Below are 20,567 nucleotides of genomic sequence, written 5' to 3'. Positions count from 1 at the left end.
TTTCTTTCCCCAGAGAATGATGGTCACGGGTGGGCTGTTGCTCTGGACCCGTTTTTTTTCTTGTGTGGTCATGAAATCGCTCCTTGCTCAGATACCTTGTGTCTCTTGGGACTGATTAAGGACAGGGCACAGATGGGAATTCCCTGTCTTCCTCGACCTTCTCTCTAACTGCTGCCACTTTCCTCGACATGACACCTGAGACCACCGTTAGACAGCTGGTCTAACAGTGGACAAGCTCTGACACTGAGGCTGAACAGAATACAGTACACAGTTGTAAACGGTGCCGCAAGAACATGTAATAAAAGCGAGCAGGGCTTCCAATTTATACTGAGAATGAACATGCAAGAGGAGCAAGCGGCAGACGTTACTAACGAACAAATAGAAAGGAATAGGGTTTCTGCTTTATTGAAATCATTCTGTTTTCTTAAGTTAAGCAGAAAAACATTTCATTGCAATTACTTCAAGTAAAAGGCTAGCAGCTCCCAACCAACTATCATAACTCTTTGCTCTGTGATCTTGGCAGCTTGAGAGGACTCAGAAATCCTTTCTCTGCACAAATGTCCCTTTGTCCATTCCAAGACCCCAGATCACACACTCTGATCCTATCATGAAAATAAGGAGGTGTGCTACAGTTGCTGGGGCCTCAGTTTTAGTGTGTTGAGTAGGAAGCATTGAAGCACTTTGAAAGCTTTGCTCTTGAGTCTAGGGATGTGCTAGAGTCAGCTTCTGTGACTCAGAAGAACCAAATAGGCATAATTGTTGCAGCTCCCTATTGAGTGAAGCCATGATGGGAGCTTGAAGTCTGCCATGGTGGGGATGCTGGCAAAACAGAAATTAGGAAATGTTACCAGCCATGCCCCCACCTTCACAGACACCCAGTTTAGCAGCACACCACTGGAGTATTTTCTGATGTCCCTGTAATGCCATGTCTTTTGGGGCCAAAAGGACTCAGAATTTTCCTCCTATCTACTCTTGCTCTGAGAATCCATCATCTTCTGGGGCCTCAATTGTGCCTATTTTTATTCAACCTCCAAATTCTCTTGCTCCGTAATTCTTTGTCTCCTTCAAGCATGGCAGTCTGGAGCATGACAACTATTTTGAGTGTAACTAAAGGTATCACTGAACCTGTTCATTATTTACAAATTATCCTTCCTCGCATGGAATATTTAGATGCTGGAGTCATTGGGAACAGAGATGGGCAAGCAGCAACTCTAGGTTGTGAACCACGTATAGCCCCGCTGTTCTTCTGTGTCACCAACAGACCCTATAACAAGGACTATTTTGCTTTGGAAACTAAGCAGTTCCACACGTCAGGAATGACTCTGGTTTTACTTTAGGCTGAGAGGTCAGAAGGATCACACCCTAAGTATTCTCCACTCCAAGACTGAGTATGGCCACTCTCCATCTCAGTCCCTGGAAGTTGTCCAGAGTTCCCTGAGAATCTCTGCTCTGGGGGCGGAATCACCAAGGCTCATCCTCGCCAGCTCCCGACAGGCTCCAGTAGAGCTTTCCTGCCAGGTGCAGGGCACAGGGATGGCTCTGCCTGTCTCTTAGTTAGAGGGAGGCCGTACAATAATGTTTGTATAAGAGGGACTGGAATTCTAGGTCTCCACTGAAGCATTTGACAATATTTTCTTTGTTGTTTTGTTTGTTTGTTTTATTTTGCCATCTCACCAATGAGGAGAGCAATTCCTTGGTAGTTATATTGTTTTTGGCACTTGGGAAGGTTTTTTTGGTTAAGTCACATTAAGAAAGTGTGCCTATTTTTCCTGTTCAGCTATAACCCAAGGCAGTGAAAGAAACAGCAATAATTTTGAGAGCAGTCATGTGCATTCTATGATAAAGGTGTTACTTTTCATTGCCCACAGCTAACTTTCAGTCTAGTGGAAATGAAAAGGCACAGTTAGGAGGCATGTGAGCATGCCATGAGAAGTCAATGCCAATTGCAAGGTCTGTGCCAATCCTCAGTACTGTGGGATTGAAGGGGAGGGAGAGATGGCCTCTCCTTCAGACCGTGCTGAACAAGGAGGGAGAGGGAGTTCGCCCATGGGAAGCTGAGGAGGAACAAGTCCCAGGGGCGTTTAACTCAGGGTGCAGGAACAAATCCTTGGAGAGGAAAATGGTCCAGTTCAGCTGTCACAGGAAACAGGAGAAAGCAAAGTCATCTAATCCACAGTCCCCAGGCTGATTTGCTTCCTTATGATGCTATTCAGCACCAGCGAGTCCTCATCTCCCGCTGCTCCTCTGCCTCTTCCAGAATCATCTCTTCCGTGTTTGGTGCTCAGGTCAATGGATGTGCATTTTACGTGGTGATCATTTCCTGTAGCAGCCACTTTGCTAGTCTTAGCTATATCCATCCTTATTTTCTGCATTAGGTACGGCTCCCGCCACCATTGCTTGTTGCCTTCTAAGAGGTCTCATTTTATATATTTCAATTTTACTTTTCATTAATAGACATTTGACTTCATCTTTTGCTGATCTATACTTTTGGGGTAACATTGTCACTTTTGGAGGACGTTTTTGTTTATCTTTAGTGATTCAGATTAAATAATCTCTTTGTGCTTCAGCGTCCGTGTTTTCTCACTATATAAAACCAAATACTACTTCCTTTCATTCCTCTCATTCTGTTCCTCTTTCTTTAGATGGTAGTTTTAAGGGAGAAAAAGTTAGACTATAACTGGAGCTATGTGATAAGAGTTATTCAGAATGAGGATGGGATATTAAGATTGGTAACTCAAAGCAATAATCAGGGTTAGAACTAGTGTTGGGATGAGAGTTTAGGGAAGCTGCTCATAAAACGTGCGGGATGGCACTTCTGGAATATTCTGGCAGCTCACTCTGCAGACACTTCCCAGCATTCCTTGGGCCATTGCAGAAGAAACAATGATGAAACTTCACTTATTGGCCACAAGATGGCATGGTGATCTGCTGAGATCGAAAGGGCTCTGGGGAATCTGGGAGAGCAGTCTACGAGGGAAAGGGTTTAGAAAAATTAGGGCTTGGATGGGCAGATGTTGTAGCAGTTTTCAGTTATTGCTAGGCTAACTACAGCTGTGCAAGAGGCGGGAAGTCCCTCTAATCTTTAATGACAAATACAGTTGAAGAATTTTTGCCGGGCAGCCTTGGTATCAGGGGCAGGTGCAGGGGAGCAAATGTCTCAGAGGAACACTGGAAAGCTAGGGGCAGGCTGTGCCCTGAGCCCAGTGCATCTCTGCTGCACCTCATCTTCCCTGCAGGTCTCACCAGGCAACAGCTTTAACGTGCTTGAGTGATCTGGGATTCTGCAAGTTTATAAGTCGTAACATCACCTTGGCTGAGAATCCGTTGGACACCAAGTATGTGTTCTCCGGAGAGCAAAAAATATTGAGAACAAGTTCTAAAACACCTAAGTAAACAGACTACTGAAGGAAAATGTTAGTAGATGAATCAAACTGTGCCGTTGGACCTGAAGATAATTGACTAGTAGAATTATCGAAAATAGACTACAAATAAGTCTCTACTAAAGTATTTGTGGGCATAGAGCAGTGTTTGCGTCTTCTCCGGATAGATTAAGAAAGGAATTCAGCTATTATCCTCATGACATTGCCTTGGATGAAAATGCATGAATTTCTCAATTGATTTTCTTGTAAAATATTACAGAATAATATTGAGCAAACATTTTATTTTTCTCCAGCCTGTATCTCTCTTTAGCACTTACAAGTAAAGCGGACACTTAGAGGTAAGGTTTCTTTAGTTGGGATCCATTAACTGCAGGACTGGGAGGTCCATAGCTGGGCTTCACAGGGAATGCAAACCCCCCGTGGACAGAACCCGTGTGTCTGTGCTGTGCCCAGCTCCCCTCTGTGAGGCTGCCAAAGCGGGAGGCCTGGGTCACCCAGGATCCCACTCACAAAGAGGGGAGCAGGCTACTTGCTGGGCAAAAAGTCAGTTCATCAATTGGCCAATCTGTTGAAAGGCAAAAAGAAAGGAAAGGCTCAATTGTGAGACTGATGAATGCCCACTTTCCCAAGTTATGAAATGTATAGCAGCTCAGGGTTCTCAGAGTGATTTCAACAGCATATGAAGATATTTTTAGAAAGTTTTTGTTTGTCTACAGCTTTCCTTGATATTGATCCTCACTCATTTTTCAGCCCACTCGTCACTTGAGCTTATTTTGTTGCCAAATTTCAATGTTGCCTATTTCAGTCACTGAGCACTTCTCACATTCTCCATATCTTACACAAATAGATGTGTTCCTGTCTTTTCTTATTTTTGTGTGATTCATTTTTAAATTGGGCTCTGCAGAATACAAGCATACATTTGTATATGACTCCCATCTTTTATGCAATTTAGCTGTTTAATTTTTAGTAATACTTTTTATTAAGGTATAATTAATAGAGAGTAAAACACAAATATTAATACAAGGACATCCTCATACATTTTGACAAATGCATATGCCAGTGCAATAGTAACTGAAATGATTATTAAAAAAAAATTTCCATCATTCAAGAAAGTGTCCTCATGCTCTTTTCCAATCAATTTCTATCTTAGGGATAAAAACTTTTCTATTTTTATCACTATTGAGTAGCTTTGTCTATTCTTGAGCTTCATATAATGGAATCATATTTTTATTGAGTTGTTTTTCTCCAGAATTAGTATTTCTGAAGTGTATTCATACTGTTGTATCAGTAGGTCATTCTTTCTTAAGACTAATATTCCATGGCATAAATACACCACAGCTTGTTGATCCACGCTCCTGTTGATGGAGATCCACGTTACTCCTGTCTTCAACTATTAGGAATGAAGTTGTTGTGAACATATTGTGGGATTCTTTCCTGTGGGCATATGCATTCTTTTTTTCTTTTTTTTTTTTATATATAGACTTCAGAGTGGAAATAATGACTCTTAGTGTAGATGTGTGTGCTATGCTTGTGTGTCCCCACAGAAGCTCATGTTGAAACTTGTCAGTGTAATGGTATTGGAATTATGACAGCTATAACTAGGTCAGGAGGGATCTGCCCTCAGAAAGAGATCAATGCCCTTATTGTGGGAGTGAATTAGTGGTCTTGGGAATGGTCTTCTGATAAAAAGGATGAATTCAGCCGTTTTCTCTGATTTCGGTGCTTGCTTCCCCTCCCTTCTGCCTTGGATAACAGCAGGAGGCCCTCATCAGTTATGGCCCTTTGATCTTGGACTTCCCAGTCTCCAGATCTATAAGCCAAATAAACCTCTTGTCTTGGTAAATTGCCCAGTCCATAGTGTTTCTCTATAGCAGTAGGAAGGAAATTGAAAGAAAATATGGTACCGAGAGTGATGCCGTTGATATAATTTCTGAAAATGTAGAAGCAGCTTTGGTTAATGGGAAGTGGCTAATGGATAGAGGTTGAAAGAACTGGGAGGAGCAGACTAGCAAAAGACAAGATTCCTGAAAACAGAGCATAAAGGGCACTTCTGGTGAAGGCTCAGGGGTAAATGAGGAACAAGGTATCGGAAATTGAAGCAAATGCCATCCTTGTTATAAGTAGCAAAAACCTTGGCAAAGCTGTGTCCTGTTCTAGAACTTTATGGAATATAGAAATGATGAGCCATTTGCTAGTATATCTGCTGAAAGAAATATCTAAGCGGCAAAGCATTCAGGCTACTGTGTGACTACTTTTAGCCACCAGGAAATTTAACCCAGCAGGAAGGGAGCCATGGGAATAGATTTTGCAAACCAGCACAGATGGTGACCCTACCTCCCTCTGCTGTCCTGTCTCCCACATGCCAAACTCTATGCTGTGAGCTGTTAAAGTCCTAAAATTATTTCTGATGAATCTGTACTCTTAAATAATTTACAGATAACACAGGTCTGCTTTGAATCTGATCAGACAGACTAAATCTTGGGGACTCTGAACCACTGGTCACTGATGAAAGGGGCTGGGAATGTTGTCTGGGACAGGAAAATATAATAAGAAACATTGGTGTGAATCTAGCATCAGAAAGATGTTGTAAGGACAGCCAGGAAGAGCTGGAACCTGAGGTTTAATCACAGGCTCCTCACCCTCCACTGATGGGCAGGTGTGTGAGCTCCAGCATGGAGCACCACAGCACTAGGTCAGAGGATGGTGACAGGGCAATGGGGCAGCCTGTGAGCTGGGGCAGTGTAGGCAGAGGAGCAACTGTATCATCGCAGAAGCTTCTGCCTTCACCCATCCCTTCAGCTCTGCAGGACAGGTAGAGAGTACAGTCTAGTGGAGCACTAGACCTAAGGAAGGCTGCACTAGGAGGACACAGGACAGTGACATCACAGGATATCCCTCCCATCAGGAAAATCAAGGACCAGAACTCGCTCAGCTGTTCCCTAGGAGGACCAAGCCCTGCATCAGGTGCAGTGCTGCCTGCCCCACTGTGCCATGGGCCCCGGGCTCCTCTGCTGGGCGCTGCTTTGTCTCCTGGGAGCAGGTGAGTCCTGTGCACTGGACAGCAACCCCATTCTCAGCTTTCCCATCCCTGTGTCCTCCACTTTACCTTGGGGAGGACCTCCAGGCTGTCGCCTGAGCTCATCCTCCATCTCCTTTTCCCACAGGCCCAGTGGACGCTGGAGTCACCCAAAGTCCCACACACCTGATCAAAACGAGAGGACAGCAAGTGACTCTGAGATGCTCTCCTATCTCTGGGCACACCAGTGTGTACTGGTACCAACAGGCCCTGGGTCAGGGGCCCCAGTTTATCTTTCAGTATTATGAGAAGGAAGAGAGAGAAAGAGGCAACTTCCCTGATCGATTCTCAGGTCGCCAGTTCCCTAACTATAGCTCTGAGCTGAATGTGAGTGCCTTGTTGCTGGGGGACTCGGCCCTGTATCTCTGCGCCAGCAGCTTGGCACAGCCTGCAGAGTCACTGACATTCTGTATATAAACTTCCTGCCTTAGCTTCGATTTGAGAGCTCCAGGCCCCACCCAGGTTTCACTCCCTCAAGGGAAGTTTTCAGTTGTTTGGAAGGCATGTCTTCTGTCCTACTGAGCGCAGAGCTCTCCCAACCAACAGAGCTCAGGTTTCCTGTGCCCTCAGTGTGCCCGCTTCTCTACTGCATCTTCTTGCAGCTTGTCAGTTCCTGGGTAACTTCAGAACAAGAGTGACTGCGGAGTCCCAGATGTGTGCTTGATTCTTTGTATTTGTTACATAGCTTAATGCCTTTCAACAGTTGCACATCAAACATTCTTATTCTTTCTTTACAGATGGGCGGCTCAGGGACACTGAGTCATTTTCCCCAGTGTCTCCTGGCTTGTAAGGATCAGAAGTAGGAAACAAACTAGTCCATACATTTTCCACCTACCCCTCTGCTCCATCATCACCTTCTGCATCCTGGTCAGTAAATCAGAGCCCTCACACTGTCCTCTAGTGACCAGCAGGGCCAAAGCAGAGGCTCAGATGTCTTCAGGGGTCACTAATACGGCCTCTTCATTAGCAACTTTGAGGAATGTTAAATTTCACACTTTTTAACAATCATTTATATGCATTCCCTTTGTCTTTCCCCAGTCTGCAGCTTATATTTTCATTTTTATGGAGTTTTTTGATGCACAAGAGTTTAACACAACAAAAACTAAAAACAATTTTGTTTTTGTATAGACAAAAACTGCTTTCTCATATAAACATCTAAGGATATTTTTCTCAATTTATTCTACTAAAATTTAACTTTGGATTTTCACCACTAAGAATAAATATACCTGAAATATATCTCATGTGAGAAACAAGATAGAGACCTATAAATGAGAGGGAAGCACATATGTTCTGTGAAGAAACAATAGCCTGTCCTTAAATTGGACATCCTGAGCTGACGGTGGAGAGGCAGGTGGAGGGCAAATGAGCATGAACCTTGTGAGTCTGTTGTCTTGTAGAAGAAAGACAGCCAGGAGCAGGGACCACATGGGTGAAGGTTTATGGCTATACTGTAGGTTGAAGGTTGCAGCAGGTAGAGGGAGGAATAGCAGGCAGAGTACAGAGTCACTGGCTGGCCGGGGCAGCGGCATCATCAATTGACTCTCCTGACATCCACGAATTATGTCCACAACGCACAAACTGAAAACCCTCTCCACAATTTCCTCATTTTCCCCTGACCCTGCCATGGCCACCAGACTCCTCAGTGGTGTGGCCTTTTGCCTCCTGGGGGCAGGTGAGTCCCTTAAAGACTTTTCCTTGGCCCACCACACCCTAGCCTAAGCCTTTATTTCAGGTCTACATTATTGGGGTCCCTCCTTGGACATTCAACTTCCTTCTATCATAAACTTCACAGAAGCTGGGACAACCAGTTCCCAAGGTACCAGAGAACAAATACAGGACATGAAGTGGCACAGAGATGCCTGAGACTGCCATCCATGACTACATGTGCGGGAGTTAATAGGAGCCGAAGCTGGTGTACAGCTGATCCGTCCCAGCCCGCACTACAGAGAAATCCCTGAGGGTCTGTAACTTTCTCTCAAAGCCAAATATGTGGCCTTTGTGTCAGAAGCCTCTCCCAGACCTTTGTGCCCTCTCGCACCAGCCTTCACCCCACAGCCACCTTCCTCTGCACACAAAGTTCAGTGGAAGATATAGGTGGCCTTGTCTTCATGAGACCATGATCTCATGAAGACGTTGTCCCATAGGAGTTTCCCCAATACCTACAAGGCTAGGGCCTTCAGATTTCTGAGCAGTCCTGTGTATAGGAAACTGCTCAGTGCTGAACTTCTTTCCCAAGCCAGTCTCAGCTGGACTACGGAACGCACATCACTGTGATGTGAGAGGAGGCAGTCTCTCTTCCAGGCCCCTCCTACAGCTCTGGCCTCAGAAGTCCTCTTCCTCAGTTGCTCCCAGAAAGGAAAGTTCCTTTGAAATTGTATATTTGCAGACAGCATTGACAATACAGGTCTATGTTCTTCCCCTGTCGGCCTTCACAATTCCATCGTCCCCACACCATGCTCATGTCAGTCCTCAGCCTCCTCCACGTGATGTCTGCTCCCAGCTGTCCTCTCCCTTCCTCTGCACCCTCACCTCCACTTCAACCACAGCTGCCTCAGTTCAGGCCATTCCTCATGCGTCATGCTCCTCCCACCAAAGGCCTTTCCACTCCATGCTGTATTCTCTGTGTCAACACAAGTCTCTTTTTTTGGCCTTGCTCCAAATCTCAGTTTAACTACCACCATCTCGAGGGAGACACTCTTTCAACAGTTTTCCTAGGCTGCACCTCCTTATTGTAAATGCTCACAGCTTATAATATGCATTAATATTCTTAGATTTAGCACCATAGTCATTTTCCCTGACTTTGTGTGGCAATTTAATTGACACTTCTCTTGCATTCTAGACTGTAAAATGCATCATTTTACAAATTGTGGATGTTTTGTTCCCCATTTTATTATCAGTACCAACAACGGTTCCAGGTGCCACTGACCAATCTTGAAAGAATAAAGAACAGATATTGAAAGGCCGTCTGAGTTCCCACATAGATGTCTGGAAACATTAAATGGGAACCTCTATCCCTTCATCTCCTAGGATCAAATGAGTCCTGGAAACACGAGAAATCCCTGTCATGGATGAGTCACTGGATCCCAATCCTTTCTACATGACTGAATTTCCTATCTGCCCGTCGCCCTCCTCCCTAGTCTCCTTCTTCAATCTCCTTCCCTCACAGGTGTCCTGGAATTGGGAGTCTCACAGACACAGGGCACCTAATCACTCTGAGAGAGTGATTAGAAACATAATGTCAAACACTGGCATTAAAAGGTGATGGAGAAGAAAACAAATGGCTTCCCCATTCTCTTAGGGAGAGTTTTCTTAAGGCACAAATATCTCTTTAGGTGACTTTGAGGCCACGGTGCCTGATACACTGAGCTATATTATGGGTGTCCATTTCCATGAATTGGTGGGCAATGCCAGAGACACAGAGCTCATGGTCACCAGCTTCCTCCAGCCCACACCTGGTTTTGGTGCAGGGCACTGAGCAGAGACCTTTGCTTGTTCCCCTCCTTTGCCAGTCAGAAAAGGCTGGTTGTGAGACAGAGGCTCCATTTACGGAGCAGAGCTATGTGTTAGTCCCTGAAGAATTGTGAGAGCCATTCTGGGTGGAAATAATCCAATATACAATCACTAAGGATGGCTCACAGATAGACTGAAGCCCCAGTTTTGCCAGAATGATTTACATTAATGCTTTAAAGACGAATGCAGTTTTAACTCTTTAGGCAATAAAGACCAAAAATAGACTAGCTATTTTTAATAATTGAATCTTAAACAGACCAAAGTCAGAAAATCTTCCCTAAGGAAAGCATTTTCTTCCACCCACTCACTAAAGCTGTATTTGAGAAAGCTGTGTGCTGTTGATAAATGCTGGAATATCATTACAATCGACATCGTAATAATACTGCTACTTGGATCAGAAAAGAAGAGCATTTCTAAAGCTTGAACAATGTGTAACGGGAAACAAGCTCTCACTGAGTTTGGAAATGCAGGCACTAGAGGGTGCTCATTTCTCTTTCTTTTCCAATCAGGGGGCTATTCGAACCTATTCTAGAACAAGGAGTGAGATCCCCCATTTCCCCGTGGTGATCAGGCTTTCAGAGGTAGAAGCCTTATTAGTTCATAATCAGCACAAACTGACCTCACCATCAAATGTATCGACCCCGATGCTCACCCTCCTCAGCAATCAGAGACTGGCTGTGTTCACCAGGAGCTCGTGTGTTTTTATGGAGCACACTTTATCCTCAGTTTATTACAAAAAATAAATGGGCCTTTATAGGGGGTTCCATAGACAGAAGCTTTCTGTACTTTGTCCATTTAGATACTACAAATTCTGACACCTGATGAAACGTGTAAACTTAAAGCTTGCATGTGGTTAAGATTTTTTAATAACCAAATTAAATAATATATATGTAATGTATATGTATAATATATATGTAATATGAAAATGTCAATAATGCTTTCGAACCCAATCCCACCTTCCATTGGTAATGAATATTAACACTCTGGTTTGCTTCCTTTCACCCCTCTTTTCTGTGTTCATGCATAACTTTCTACTCAAGTACACCTACAGAAAATGGGTTCACCTGTACACTTTACCTGCCACATGCATACTCTTCTGTTAATATACCTTGGTCTTTATTGTTCCAGATTGGTTGATATAGATCTAACTTGCTCTATTAGCTGCTTCACTTTGCATAATGAGGGTAGACAGGTACACTCGCGCTCTGTTGCCTGATTCCTAAATTCTGCCACATCTTTTCTAAAGTGACCGAATGGTATCTTTACGCTTCCAGGTTCTCCTCACCCCAGCACTCAGCTGATGATTCCAGCTTTTCCATCACTCATAGTCCTAGCAGGGCCAGTGTGAGAGCTCCATTGGTTTCTCCAGCATGAGGAGACAGGAAGGGATAAAAGGATAGACTTTTATCAAACCTACAAGATGCTACACAGTATCTCAGTCATGTGTGTAAAGCATTGAGAGGAATGTCTTGTTTTATAGATGATTCTAGATGAGGCTAGAGTCCAGGAAAGTTAACAAATAGCCTTGCCCATCGTCTCAGAGCTAATAAATGGTGGAGCCAGATGGAGGGCAGTTGTCTTGCTTCCATATGGAATTGATAGATGTGTCACTGGAGTTTGAGGGAGGGGAAGTCTAGAACCATCTGGGGTTGTCTTTAGATCAGACACCAGGGTTAAGAGACTCTGTGTACCCTATAGCACTGCAGATACATGCATCATGGTGTTGGCAGTGGGGAGGTACTAGAGTGGGTAAGCGATTAGTGGCCTGGAACCAGAAGATCTGAGCTTTGATAAAACTATTCCCATCACAAGATGTAGCGGAGACTCTGATGTAGATAAACTAGGCCAGGGAGCTCTGTGAGGAGCTGTTGTTAAAATGAGGGAGGGAGGAGAACCAACTAAGTGGTCACTTCCTATATGTGAAATGTAGAGGAAAACAATATTAACTAGAATCCCATCTGATTTTAGCCAGTTTTGCTTTGTTGGAAGGTGGGATAATTTATTTTCAAGGTTAAGTAAACATCAGTACATCACCTTTACCTTATGAAGACTGTTGGCGAAGCAAAAAATGGCACGGCCAATGGAGTCAGAGTTTGTTTAATAAATATCTCAGAGTTCAAAGAGAGACTTTTATGGAGCAGAAATTGGTAAATGTTCCTGCATTCTAAAATTAGGAGGATCTTACTTTCTTTGAATAAGCAGAGAAGGAAGCACAGGCAGTGGGGAGGGTCAGTTGGGAACACGGCAGAGTGGCCGCAGGATGTCCAAGACAAAGGACATGTAATATCAAATTCTAAGCTGTGAAGCTGTGATGCTACTCTCCTTCTCCTAATGGATTTTTTAGGTCTCAGCACAGATGCACACCTGAGGGAGTAATTTCTTTGGAAATTAAGGACAAATTGCGTGTTAGTAACAAGTTCACCTTACAAAACACACCTGGAAATGGAAATAAGATTATTTCTAAGGCCTTTTCTACTCTAAGAGTCTCTTACTTGGTGGTAAGCTGAGAGGTGAGGATAGGGGGTTGTTGATCCACATGTGATGAGTACCATGAGGTTCCACCATGAAGCATATAGTTCTGAGAGTGAATCAGAGCCCTAGGAAGAATAACGCCCTTGATGTTGTTTTGCCCTGTGCCATCCCAAACCACCCCACCCATAATTGAGCAACCATGGAAATGAGGGTAGCCAGAAGGAATCAATTCCTGCAGCTTGGTTCAGTAGACAGAGGGACCTGGGGGAAGGGTGTTGGCTGGGTCTAGGAGAAGATGATGAGCTCAGAAAATAGACAAGGAGAACCCCCGGGGAAAACTTGTGAAACCCTGAAGGAATCATGAGATAGGTTATTAGAGTTCTTTTTTATTAGTAAAATTTATTTATTACTAAATTAATGGCAGTAACCCTGCACAAAGGGATATTCCCTATGAAAGATGGCATCTCACATAAAAACAGAGCATTCTTCCTTACCTTAAAGTCAGACCTCTCTCCCCAAGTCCCTCATGCATCAGGCCACCTTTGTACCCACAGATCATGGGCAGCACTGGGTGGTCACCATCATCCACACAGAGAGGGCAGTCAGCAGCGTGAGATGGGTCTGTCTGCTGTGGTCTCACCCCAGACATGGAAAGCAAGAGCCCTAGGTAGAGCTGAAGGTGCTCACCTGGGTTTGTCAGGAGTCCCATCTGTCAGTGAATTGAAAAGAAACAGAGCAAAACTCGTCCAATGTTGATGAGCCTGCCCCTATGATTTGGAAACTTGATAACAGAGAAAACCAATATAGACAAAGGATTTTAAACAGGATTATGGTCAATTAAGCAAATTAGAAAAGGATACTTGAAGGAGTATTTGGGACACAGGAATCAAAAACACCAGGAAGACGTGGGGAGCTTCCTTAAGACTCTAGACTACAGCACTACGTAGGTAACTAACACCAGGCTATGTATTATATTATTGAAGAAATAAAATTGACATTGAATTACAAACTCTTCACAAAAGGTCATGAAAATCTTGTAGACTTGATTCAATTCAGACAAATGTGTCCTTCTCATTCTCAGCCGTTCACTGGTGCATTTATCTTGAATTTGACCATCTGGGGAATGGGCGTGGCCTCTCCTGACAAGAATGCTCTGGGGCCCAGGCAGGGAGAATGACATCTCAGAATGATTCCCTTGAGAGTCCTGTTGCCCTTTCATCAATGCACAGAACCAGAAGACCCCTCCATCCTGTAGCACCTGCCATGAGCATTGAGGTCCTGTGTTGTGCGGCCTTTTCTCTCTTGTGGACAGGTGGGTCCTGGGCAGGGACCCTTGTGTGGATTTCACGGCCCAGCCCCTTTCCATTGGGGCTGCAGCATCAGCTTTGTTCTTCTCTGCAGGTCCAGTGAATGCTGATGTCACTCAGACACCAAAATTCCGGGTCCTGAAGACAGGACAGAGCATGATAGTGCAGTGTGCCCAGGATATGAAACATGACTACATGTTCTGGTATCGACAAGACCCAGGCATGGGGCTGAGACTGATTTATTACTCAGTTACTGCTGGTATCACTACCAAAGGAGAAGTCCCCAATGGCTACAATGTCTCCAGAATAAACACAGAGGATTTCCTGCTCAGGCTGGAGTCGGCTGCTCTCTCCCAGACATCTGTGTACTTCTGTGCCAGCAGTTACTCCACAGCATTACAAGGCTGCCTCCTCTCCGCACATGAAAGCAGGGAGGCTCTGCCCTCCTCCCCCACCCAAGACTCAGGGATGACCTGGGCAGAGTTTTCTGGAACAGGAACCTTGGAACCCCAAGTGGCCCCAACTGGCCCAGACAGTATGAGCCTCGCTCTGTGACAGGTGCCTCTGCAGGCAGTCTCAGCCAGGCCTGGGCTGATCCCAGGTCCTCAGATGTCTCCTTTGTTGCTCTCTCTGGTCTGTCCTCCGAGCTCTCCTTTAGGGGTTGGGCCAGGGCTCCCCCAGCTCCTACTTTTCAACTCATCATCCTGAGTCTGAGGCCCCCAGGATGAAACAGGATTTGTATTTCACATCCATCTAGACTCCTGTCTCTCCCTGGTGACCGTGTTGCTTCCTCTCTCCAGGGTTTCCCTAACTCCCCACCCTTCTGTGGCCCACCTTTCCCATCTTAGCAGTCATTCTCCACCCCCTACCTCCCCGCCCCACTCTACTGCAGCCATGAGGGGAACCCCTCTTCTGTGACTCCTTCCTTCCCATCACAGAGACTTCAAAGGCCATTTTCTCTGCCCTGGGCTGGAGCTTTCCTTTCTCTAGTGACCAGCTCCTACCTGTGCTTCAGATCTCAGCATGATCAGCCCTCCTGTGGGAAGCAATCCCATGCCTCCCAGCTCGGATCAACTTTCCTCTCATAAGCTCTCAAAGAATCAAGTCTGTTAGTAACCTTTAGCACACTTGGGCTTTCTCAGATACTTGTCTGATTATTTTGGTGCTCCCCCCAATTTTTTTATTTTTAGACAAAGTCTCACTCTGTCGCCAGGCTGGAGTGCAGTGGCATGATCTCTGCTCACTGCAAACTCTGATACTCTGATTCAAGTGATTCTCCTGCCTCAGCCTCCCGAGTAGCTGGGATTACAGGCATGTGTCACCACGCCCAGCTAATTCTTGTTTGTATTTTTAGTAGAGATAGTGTTTCACCATGTTGGCCAGGATGGTTTCGATCTCATGACTTCATGATCCCTGGTCTCTCAAAGTGCTGGGATTACAGGCGTGAGCCACCACGACCGGTCTCTGTGCTTAATTTTTTAGCCCATGAGAGCTAAGGCTGTGCCTGCTGCATTTACCAATATCGGTGCCTGACATGTGGGGAGACCCATTTCACAGAGAATGGATGAGTGAATGACAGGCTGAGTGGGTGATGAGTGGGTGGATGAACCAATAGTAGGAACACGCTACATCTACTGTAACCTGGCATAGATCTAGCATTAAGTAAAGAAAGCCCACCCCTTTGATTGCTGGGCTCAGGTCAGTCTTGGAAATTGATGGGGAATCACTATCCTGGTGTCCACACCTGGCTCAAGGTTTCCTCTTGTGGCTGCAGCACCTGACCTCCTCCAGGTCTCTGTGCTCTCCTTCAGGGTCTTCCCCCACAACAAATCAAGACAGATCAGAGATCTACCTCTAGAATTCCATTCTTAAAGGTTGTTCCTTGAAACCACTTCTGGTAAGAAAATCTCCATTAGGTTATTATCAATAAAACAGGGCCACTACAAGTTTGAGAGTGTAACAGATTTATTATCAGAACTAGACTATGCATCTGTGGCAGGAGCTGAGGAAGACAAGGTCTTGAGGAGAGAAGTCAGAAGGTGAAGGAGCCAGTCAGTAGCCAGGGCTTCTGGAGGTCTGGGCAGGACAGGCTGGAGATGCAGGGACATGAGAGGATCAGAGCATGCCAGGCCATGCAGTGGGACTTTGAGCTGGGAGAACAGGAAAAGTCCAAGGAAACCTGCTTCTGGGGAAGCTGTTCCCTCTATGTGGGGGCCACCCCTGCAGGTGCACTGCCAAACACTGGGGGCAGCCTGGCTGCTGTTGGCCAGATGAACTGGACACAGGGTTCAGAAGAAACAGGACTTCCAAGGTCTTTTGGATGCCTCTGTATCTGATGGTCACTGACTCTCATTGTCTGACCACAATGACCTGCCAATTGTTACAGTGACGGTTTTATATCCATCTTCTGAATTTTACCAAATTTATCTTTGACCATCTCAAACCCAGAGTGATAAGAGAAATGGCATTGTGGGAAAATCAGACTCTTACCTTTGCAAAGTTGACTTAATACAACCCAGCACAGGAGGGATTCTCCCAGATTAGGCACCAGATCAACAACTGTCTCAACCTGCCATGGTACGTGGACTCCACTCCGGGGGACACCTGTGCTGCCCAGGTGACTGTGGACACAATTTGTATGTAGATGTTCTAGACACTGGCTACTAACTGTTCTTTTAATCCTGTGCCTGGAATCTCACTCCCCCCAGAGGCAGTGCTCTGCCTCCTGCTTCTGTCTCCTTCCTGAGCTTCCGTCCTGCTGGAGTTGCGGGGACATCAGACTCCTGCTTAGAGTGCAGCGACCTGTGGAGAGGGAGGGAAGCTCACCTCTTGCTGCCTTCCTGGACCCAGTTCTTTTATAAGCAAAGCAAGTGCTCTGGTCTCTCTTTGAGCTCTGCAGTATGAGAAATGTGCTTCATGAATTTGTAACTGATCAGCTCAATGATCTGATGGCAAACCCAAAGTGAAATCCTCAGATCTGCAGAAATTGCCCTGCATTTCTGTGAAGACGGAAAGAATACTGTGTGGTAGAGATGCCTTCTCTCCATGTAGAGACCTGGCGCCCAAACAGGACAGAACAGAGAGGGCCAAAGAGCCCAAAACATGTCTCAGATGGTTGAAAGACAATTTCCCAGGACAATCCTGCTGACAACAATTGGTCCCTCATATTACATGCCTAACCACCCTTCCTCCCAGATCAGCTGAGTACCCAGGATATTACACATCCCAGCATCTTCCAACAAGCAAAAATACTTCGCATGCCAGCCTCCTTCCAGCACCACATTGACTAACCCCAGAAACAGACTTTCCAGAAAAAAGCTCTGTCTTCTCTTGGCCCAGTATAGCCTGGTAGGTTTAATTCATGATTTGTGTGACCTTTTAACTTACTCAGAGGAGAACATATGATTTCAGAGTAAAGAATGTTAATTTCATTTGTATAAATTGGACCTAAACAGTAAACTGAGTAGTTTTCTTCCATCAGTGTCTTCAATTGGACAGTGGTAAAACAAATCTTAGATGCTAGAACTTTTTAGGTCCTGGTGTTTTTCATATGGAAGTTTCCAGTTACCCAGTCCAGGGCATGGAATAGATGAGCGTTAGTAAGTCACTCTATGCTTGAGATGATTTTCTATGGGTATTTTTTCTGAGTTACAGTTAACAAAGGTGGGAAGTGATCCCAGAAGAAAGGCATGAGGGCAGTTCATGAGGGAACCCATGTGATGTGACAGTCCCATTGGGCACCAGTGACTGGGGGAATGGAGGAGTCTGGGGCATGAATGGGGATGGCAGAGGGGATCCTGTTTTGCAGGAAAGACCATGAGCTCACCCCTTTGTGCCCTATGTTAGGGGCAGTGTTGGTGCATCCTACAGGACATGCCCAGCAGACAGAGGATGAGAAGATGAACTCAGAGATGCAGTGTGAGGCCTCCGGGTCCAGACAGCTCTGGAGCCCAAAACAATAAGCCATACATTGATATTGTTAAAACGGAGGTTATAAATATTTAAAGTGTCACCCAAGTGTGTTCTAGTATAAATGCTGTGACCCTGATGTCCTGGGGATTGAGAGAGGAAGTGATGTCACTGTGGGAACTGCCCTGTGGGGACAAGGACGTCCGTCATCCTCTGCTCCTGCTCACAGTGATACTGATCTGGTAACGCCCCCGTCCTGGCCTGACCCTGCCATGGGCACCAGGCTCCTCTGCTGGGTGGTCCTGGGTTTCCTAGGGACAGGTGAGTCCTCAGAACACAAAGTAGTTTCATTTTTTTTTCTGTATGTAGGTGTGTGTGTGCACGTGTGTGCGTGTGTGTGTGTGTGTGTGTGTCTGTGTGTGAGTGATGACTACAAATGTTTTCCTTATTCTGTTGCCAAATTCTATTTCCACAGATCACACAGGTGCTGGAGTCTCCCAGTCTCCTAGGTACAAAGTAATAAAGAAGGGACAGGATGTAGCTCTGAGGTGTGATCCAATTTCGGGTCATGCAGCCCTCTATTGGTACCAACAGGCCCTGGGGCAGGGCCCAGAGTTTCTGACTTACTTCAATTATCAAGCTCAACCAGACAAATCAGGGCTGCCCAATGATCGGTTCTCTGCAGAGAGGTCTGAGGGATCTGTCTCCACTCTGACGATCCAGCGAACAGAGCAGCAGGACTCGGCCGTGTATCTCTGTGCCAGCAGCTTAGCCACAGCGTGGCACAGTCACCTCCTTCCTGTTACAAACCTCATCCTTCGCTCTCCTGCAGTTCCCAGAGACCCTGACAGAGGCCTCTCTTTGCTTCTCACTTTTCATGGGAAAGAGGTGGATTTGGACTTCGGCTGTCCTTTGGGTAGAAAGAGACCACAGATTCATTTCTGAAACACAGTGACTGCAAATGTAGGTAGTGAAAACAATCAGGGCCCACTGTGCTCTAGGAGTCCTCGCAGCCAGATCACTTCTCCAAGCAAGGAGTGGGTGTCTTAGCCTCGGCCTTCAGGGCAGACATGCATCTTCTATAGGTCTTGGAGGCTGCTGTGTTGCCCACATCCATGAGGTTGTCAAGGGCAGGAAACATGCCTCTTCTGCATATGTTGGGGCATCTGGAAGGTCTGAGGCTACATCACCAGGAACATCTTTCTTCTGAAGCCTCTTCTATCCCTGTCACCTTGGAAGTTTTCTGCAACAAAATATCAAACCTCTCTTCCTGTTTGAAGTAAAGGTCTTTGCAACTTTTGTGGTCCTTACGTGATAAATACAATCATGATAACAATAAGACTTCATTTCTTCTGCCTACTCTAAGCCACATGTACCCTTTATTTTGTTTCCATTTGCCATTGCTGCTGTTCTGATACACATAGGCATGCATTCACCACTGCTGCCAGTTCATCTTGATTCCCTCAGGAAATCTGATTTTTAGACTCTGAGTGTTTTCGTTGTTGTCCAACTCATTTGATTTGAAATAATTTTCCTGAGGACTTTAACTCAAGAAGTGTTTTATTTTTAATATTGAAACTATTCCCTTTTATTTTTCATAATATATAGTGTTATACAGTACTTGTTATAAATAGAAGTACAATGATTATATTGCAATAGAATCTTCCATCTCTCTGTGGGTGATGCTGCAGTTTGTATCTATGAAATCAAACGCACTGGTCAGAGCTGATGTGATTATGGATTATGGGTTTCTGAGAGTTCTCGGCAACAGGCCACTTCTCCAAGTCTGGGACTCAGTGTCTCACACACAACCATGACAGAGGTGCCCTGAATTTTTCATAGCTAAGAGGGGCATCAGCCGGGCGCGTTGGCCCACGCCTGTAATCCCAGCACTTTGGGAGGCCAAGGCGGGCAGATCACGAGGTCAGGAGATTGAGACCAACCTGGCTAACACGGTGAAACCCTGTCTCTATTAAAAATACAAAAATTAGTTGGGTGTGGTGGCAGGCGCCTGTAGTCCCAGCTACTTGAGAGACTGAGGAAGGAGAATGGCGTGAATCTGGGAGGCGGAGCTTGCAGTGAGTTGAGATCCCGCCACTGCACTCCAGCCTGGGTGACAGAGGGAGACTCTGTCTCAAAAAAAAAAAAAGAGAGGCATCATAGTCCTTCCAAACTCACTGATCAGAAATTGTGGTGGTACAGACACCAAATTTCTTTCCTCAGAGAATGATGGCAGGGAGTTGCTCTGGACCCACTTTTTCTTGTGTCCTCATCAAATCACTCCTTGCTCGGGTGCACTGTGTCTCCTGGGACTGAGTAAGGCAAGGGAACAGATGGGAATTCCTTGTCTCCCTAGACCTCCTCTCTAACTGTTGTCACTTTCCTCCATGTGACTCCTGAGACACCTGGTCCTAACAGTGGACAAGCTCTAACACTAAGGCTGAAGAGAACACAGTCCACAGTTGTAAACGGTACTGCAAGAACATGTAAGAAAAGTGAGCAGGGCTTCCAATTTATACTGAGAATGAACATGCAAAAGGAGCAAAGGGCAGACGTTACTAACGAACAAATAGGAAGGAATAGGGTTTCTGTTCTAATGAAATCATTCTGTTAAGTTAAGCAGGAGAAACATTTCATTGCAATTACTTCAAGTCAAAGGCTAGTGGCTCCCCAACCAACCAGCATAGCTCTTTGCTCTGTGGTCTCAGCAGCTTCAGAGGACTCAGAAATCCCTTTTCTGCACAAACGTCCCTTTGTCCATTCCAAGACCCAGGATCTCACACTCTGATCCTATCATGAAAATAAGGAGGTGTGCTATAGTTGCTGTGGCCTAATTTTCAGTGTGTTGAGTAGGAAGCATTGAAGAACTTTGAAAACCTTGCTCTTGAGTCTAGGGATGTGCTGGAGGCAACT

At 45.5% G+C, this 20,567-nt stretch overlaps 3 gene segments (V, D, J or C); all 3 read left to right on the top strand.

Moving 5' to 3' along the window:
• Positions 1-6,306: 6,306 nt before the first annotated feature.
• LOC108585187 lies at positions 6,307-9,413 on the top strand. The segment is given in 2 exon segments: positions 6,307-6,420; positions 6,545-9,413. Coding segments are annotated over 2 exon segments (378 nt in total).
• A 4,186-nt stretch (positions 9,414-13,599) lies between these two features.
• Positions 13,600-14,782, top strand: LOC101021839. The segment is given in 2 exon segments: positions 13,600-13,750; positions 13,840-14,782. Coding segments are annotated over 2 exon segments (600 nt in total).
• A 1,808-nt stretch (positions 14,783-16,590) lies between these two features.
• Positions 16,591-19,159, top strand: LOC101022187. The segment is given in 2 exon segments: positions 16,591-17,975; positions 18,130-19,159. Coding segments are annotated over 2 exon segments (519 nt in total).
• Positions 19,160-20,567: the final 1,408 nt, after the last annotated feature.

The sequence above is a fragment of the Papio anubis genome, chromosome 4 (assembly GCF_008728515.1).
Source record: "Papio anubis isolate 15944 chromosome 4, Panubis1.0, whole genome shotgun sequence".
Lineage (NCBI taxonomy): Eukaryota > Metazoa > Chordata > Mammalia > Primates > Cercopithecidae > Papio > Papio anubis.
This window is presented reverse-complemented; position numbering and strand designations above follow the sequence as displayed.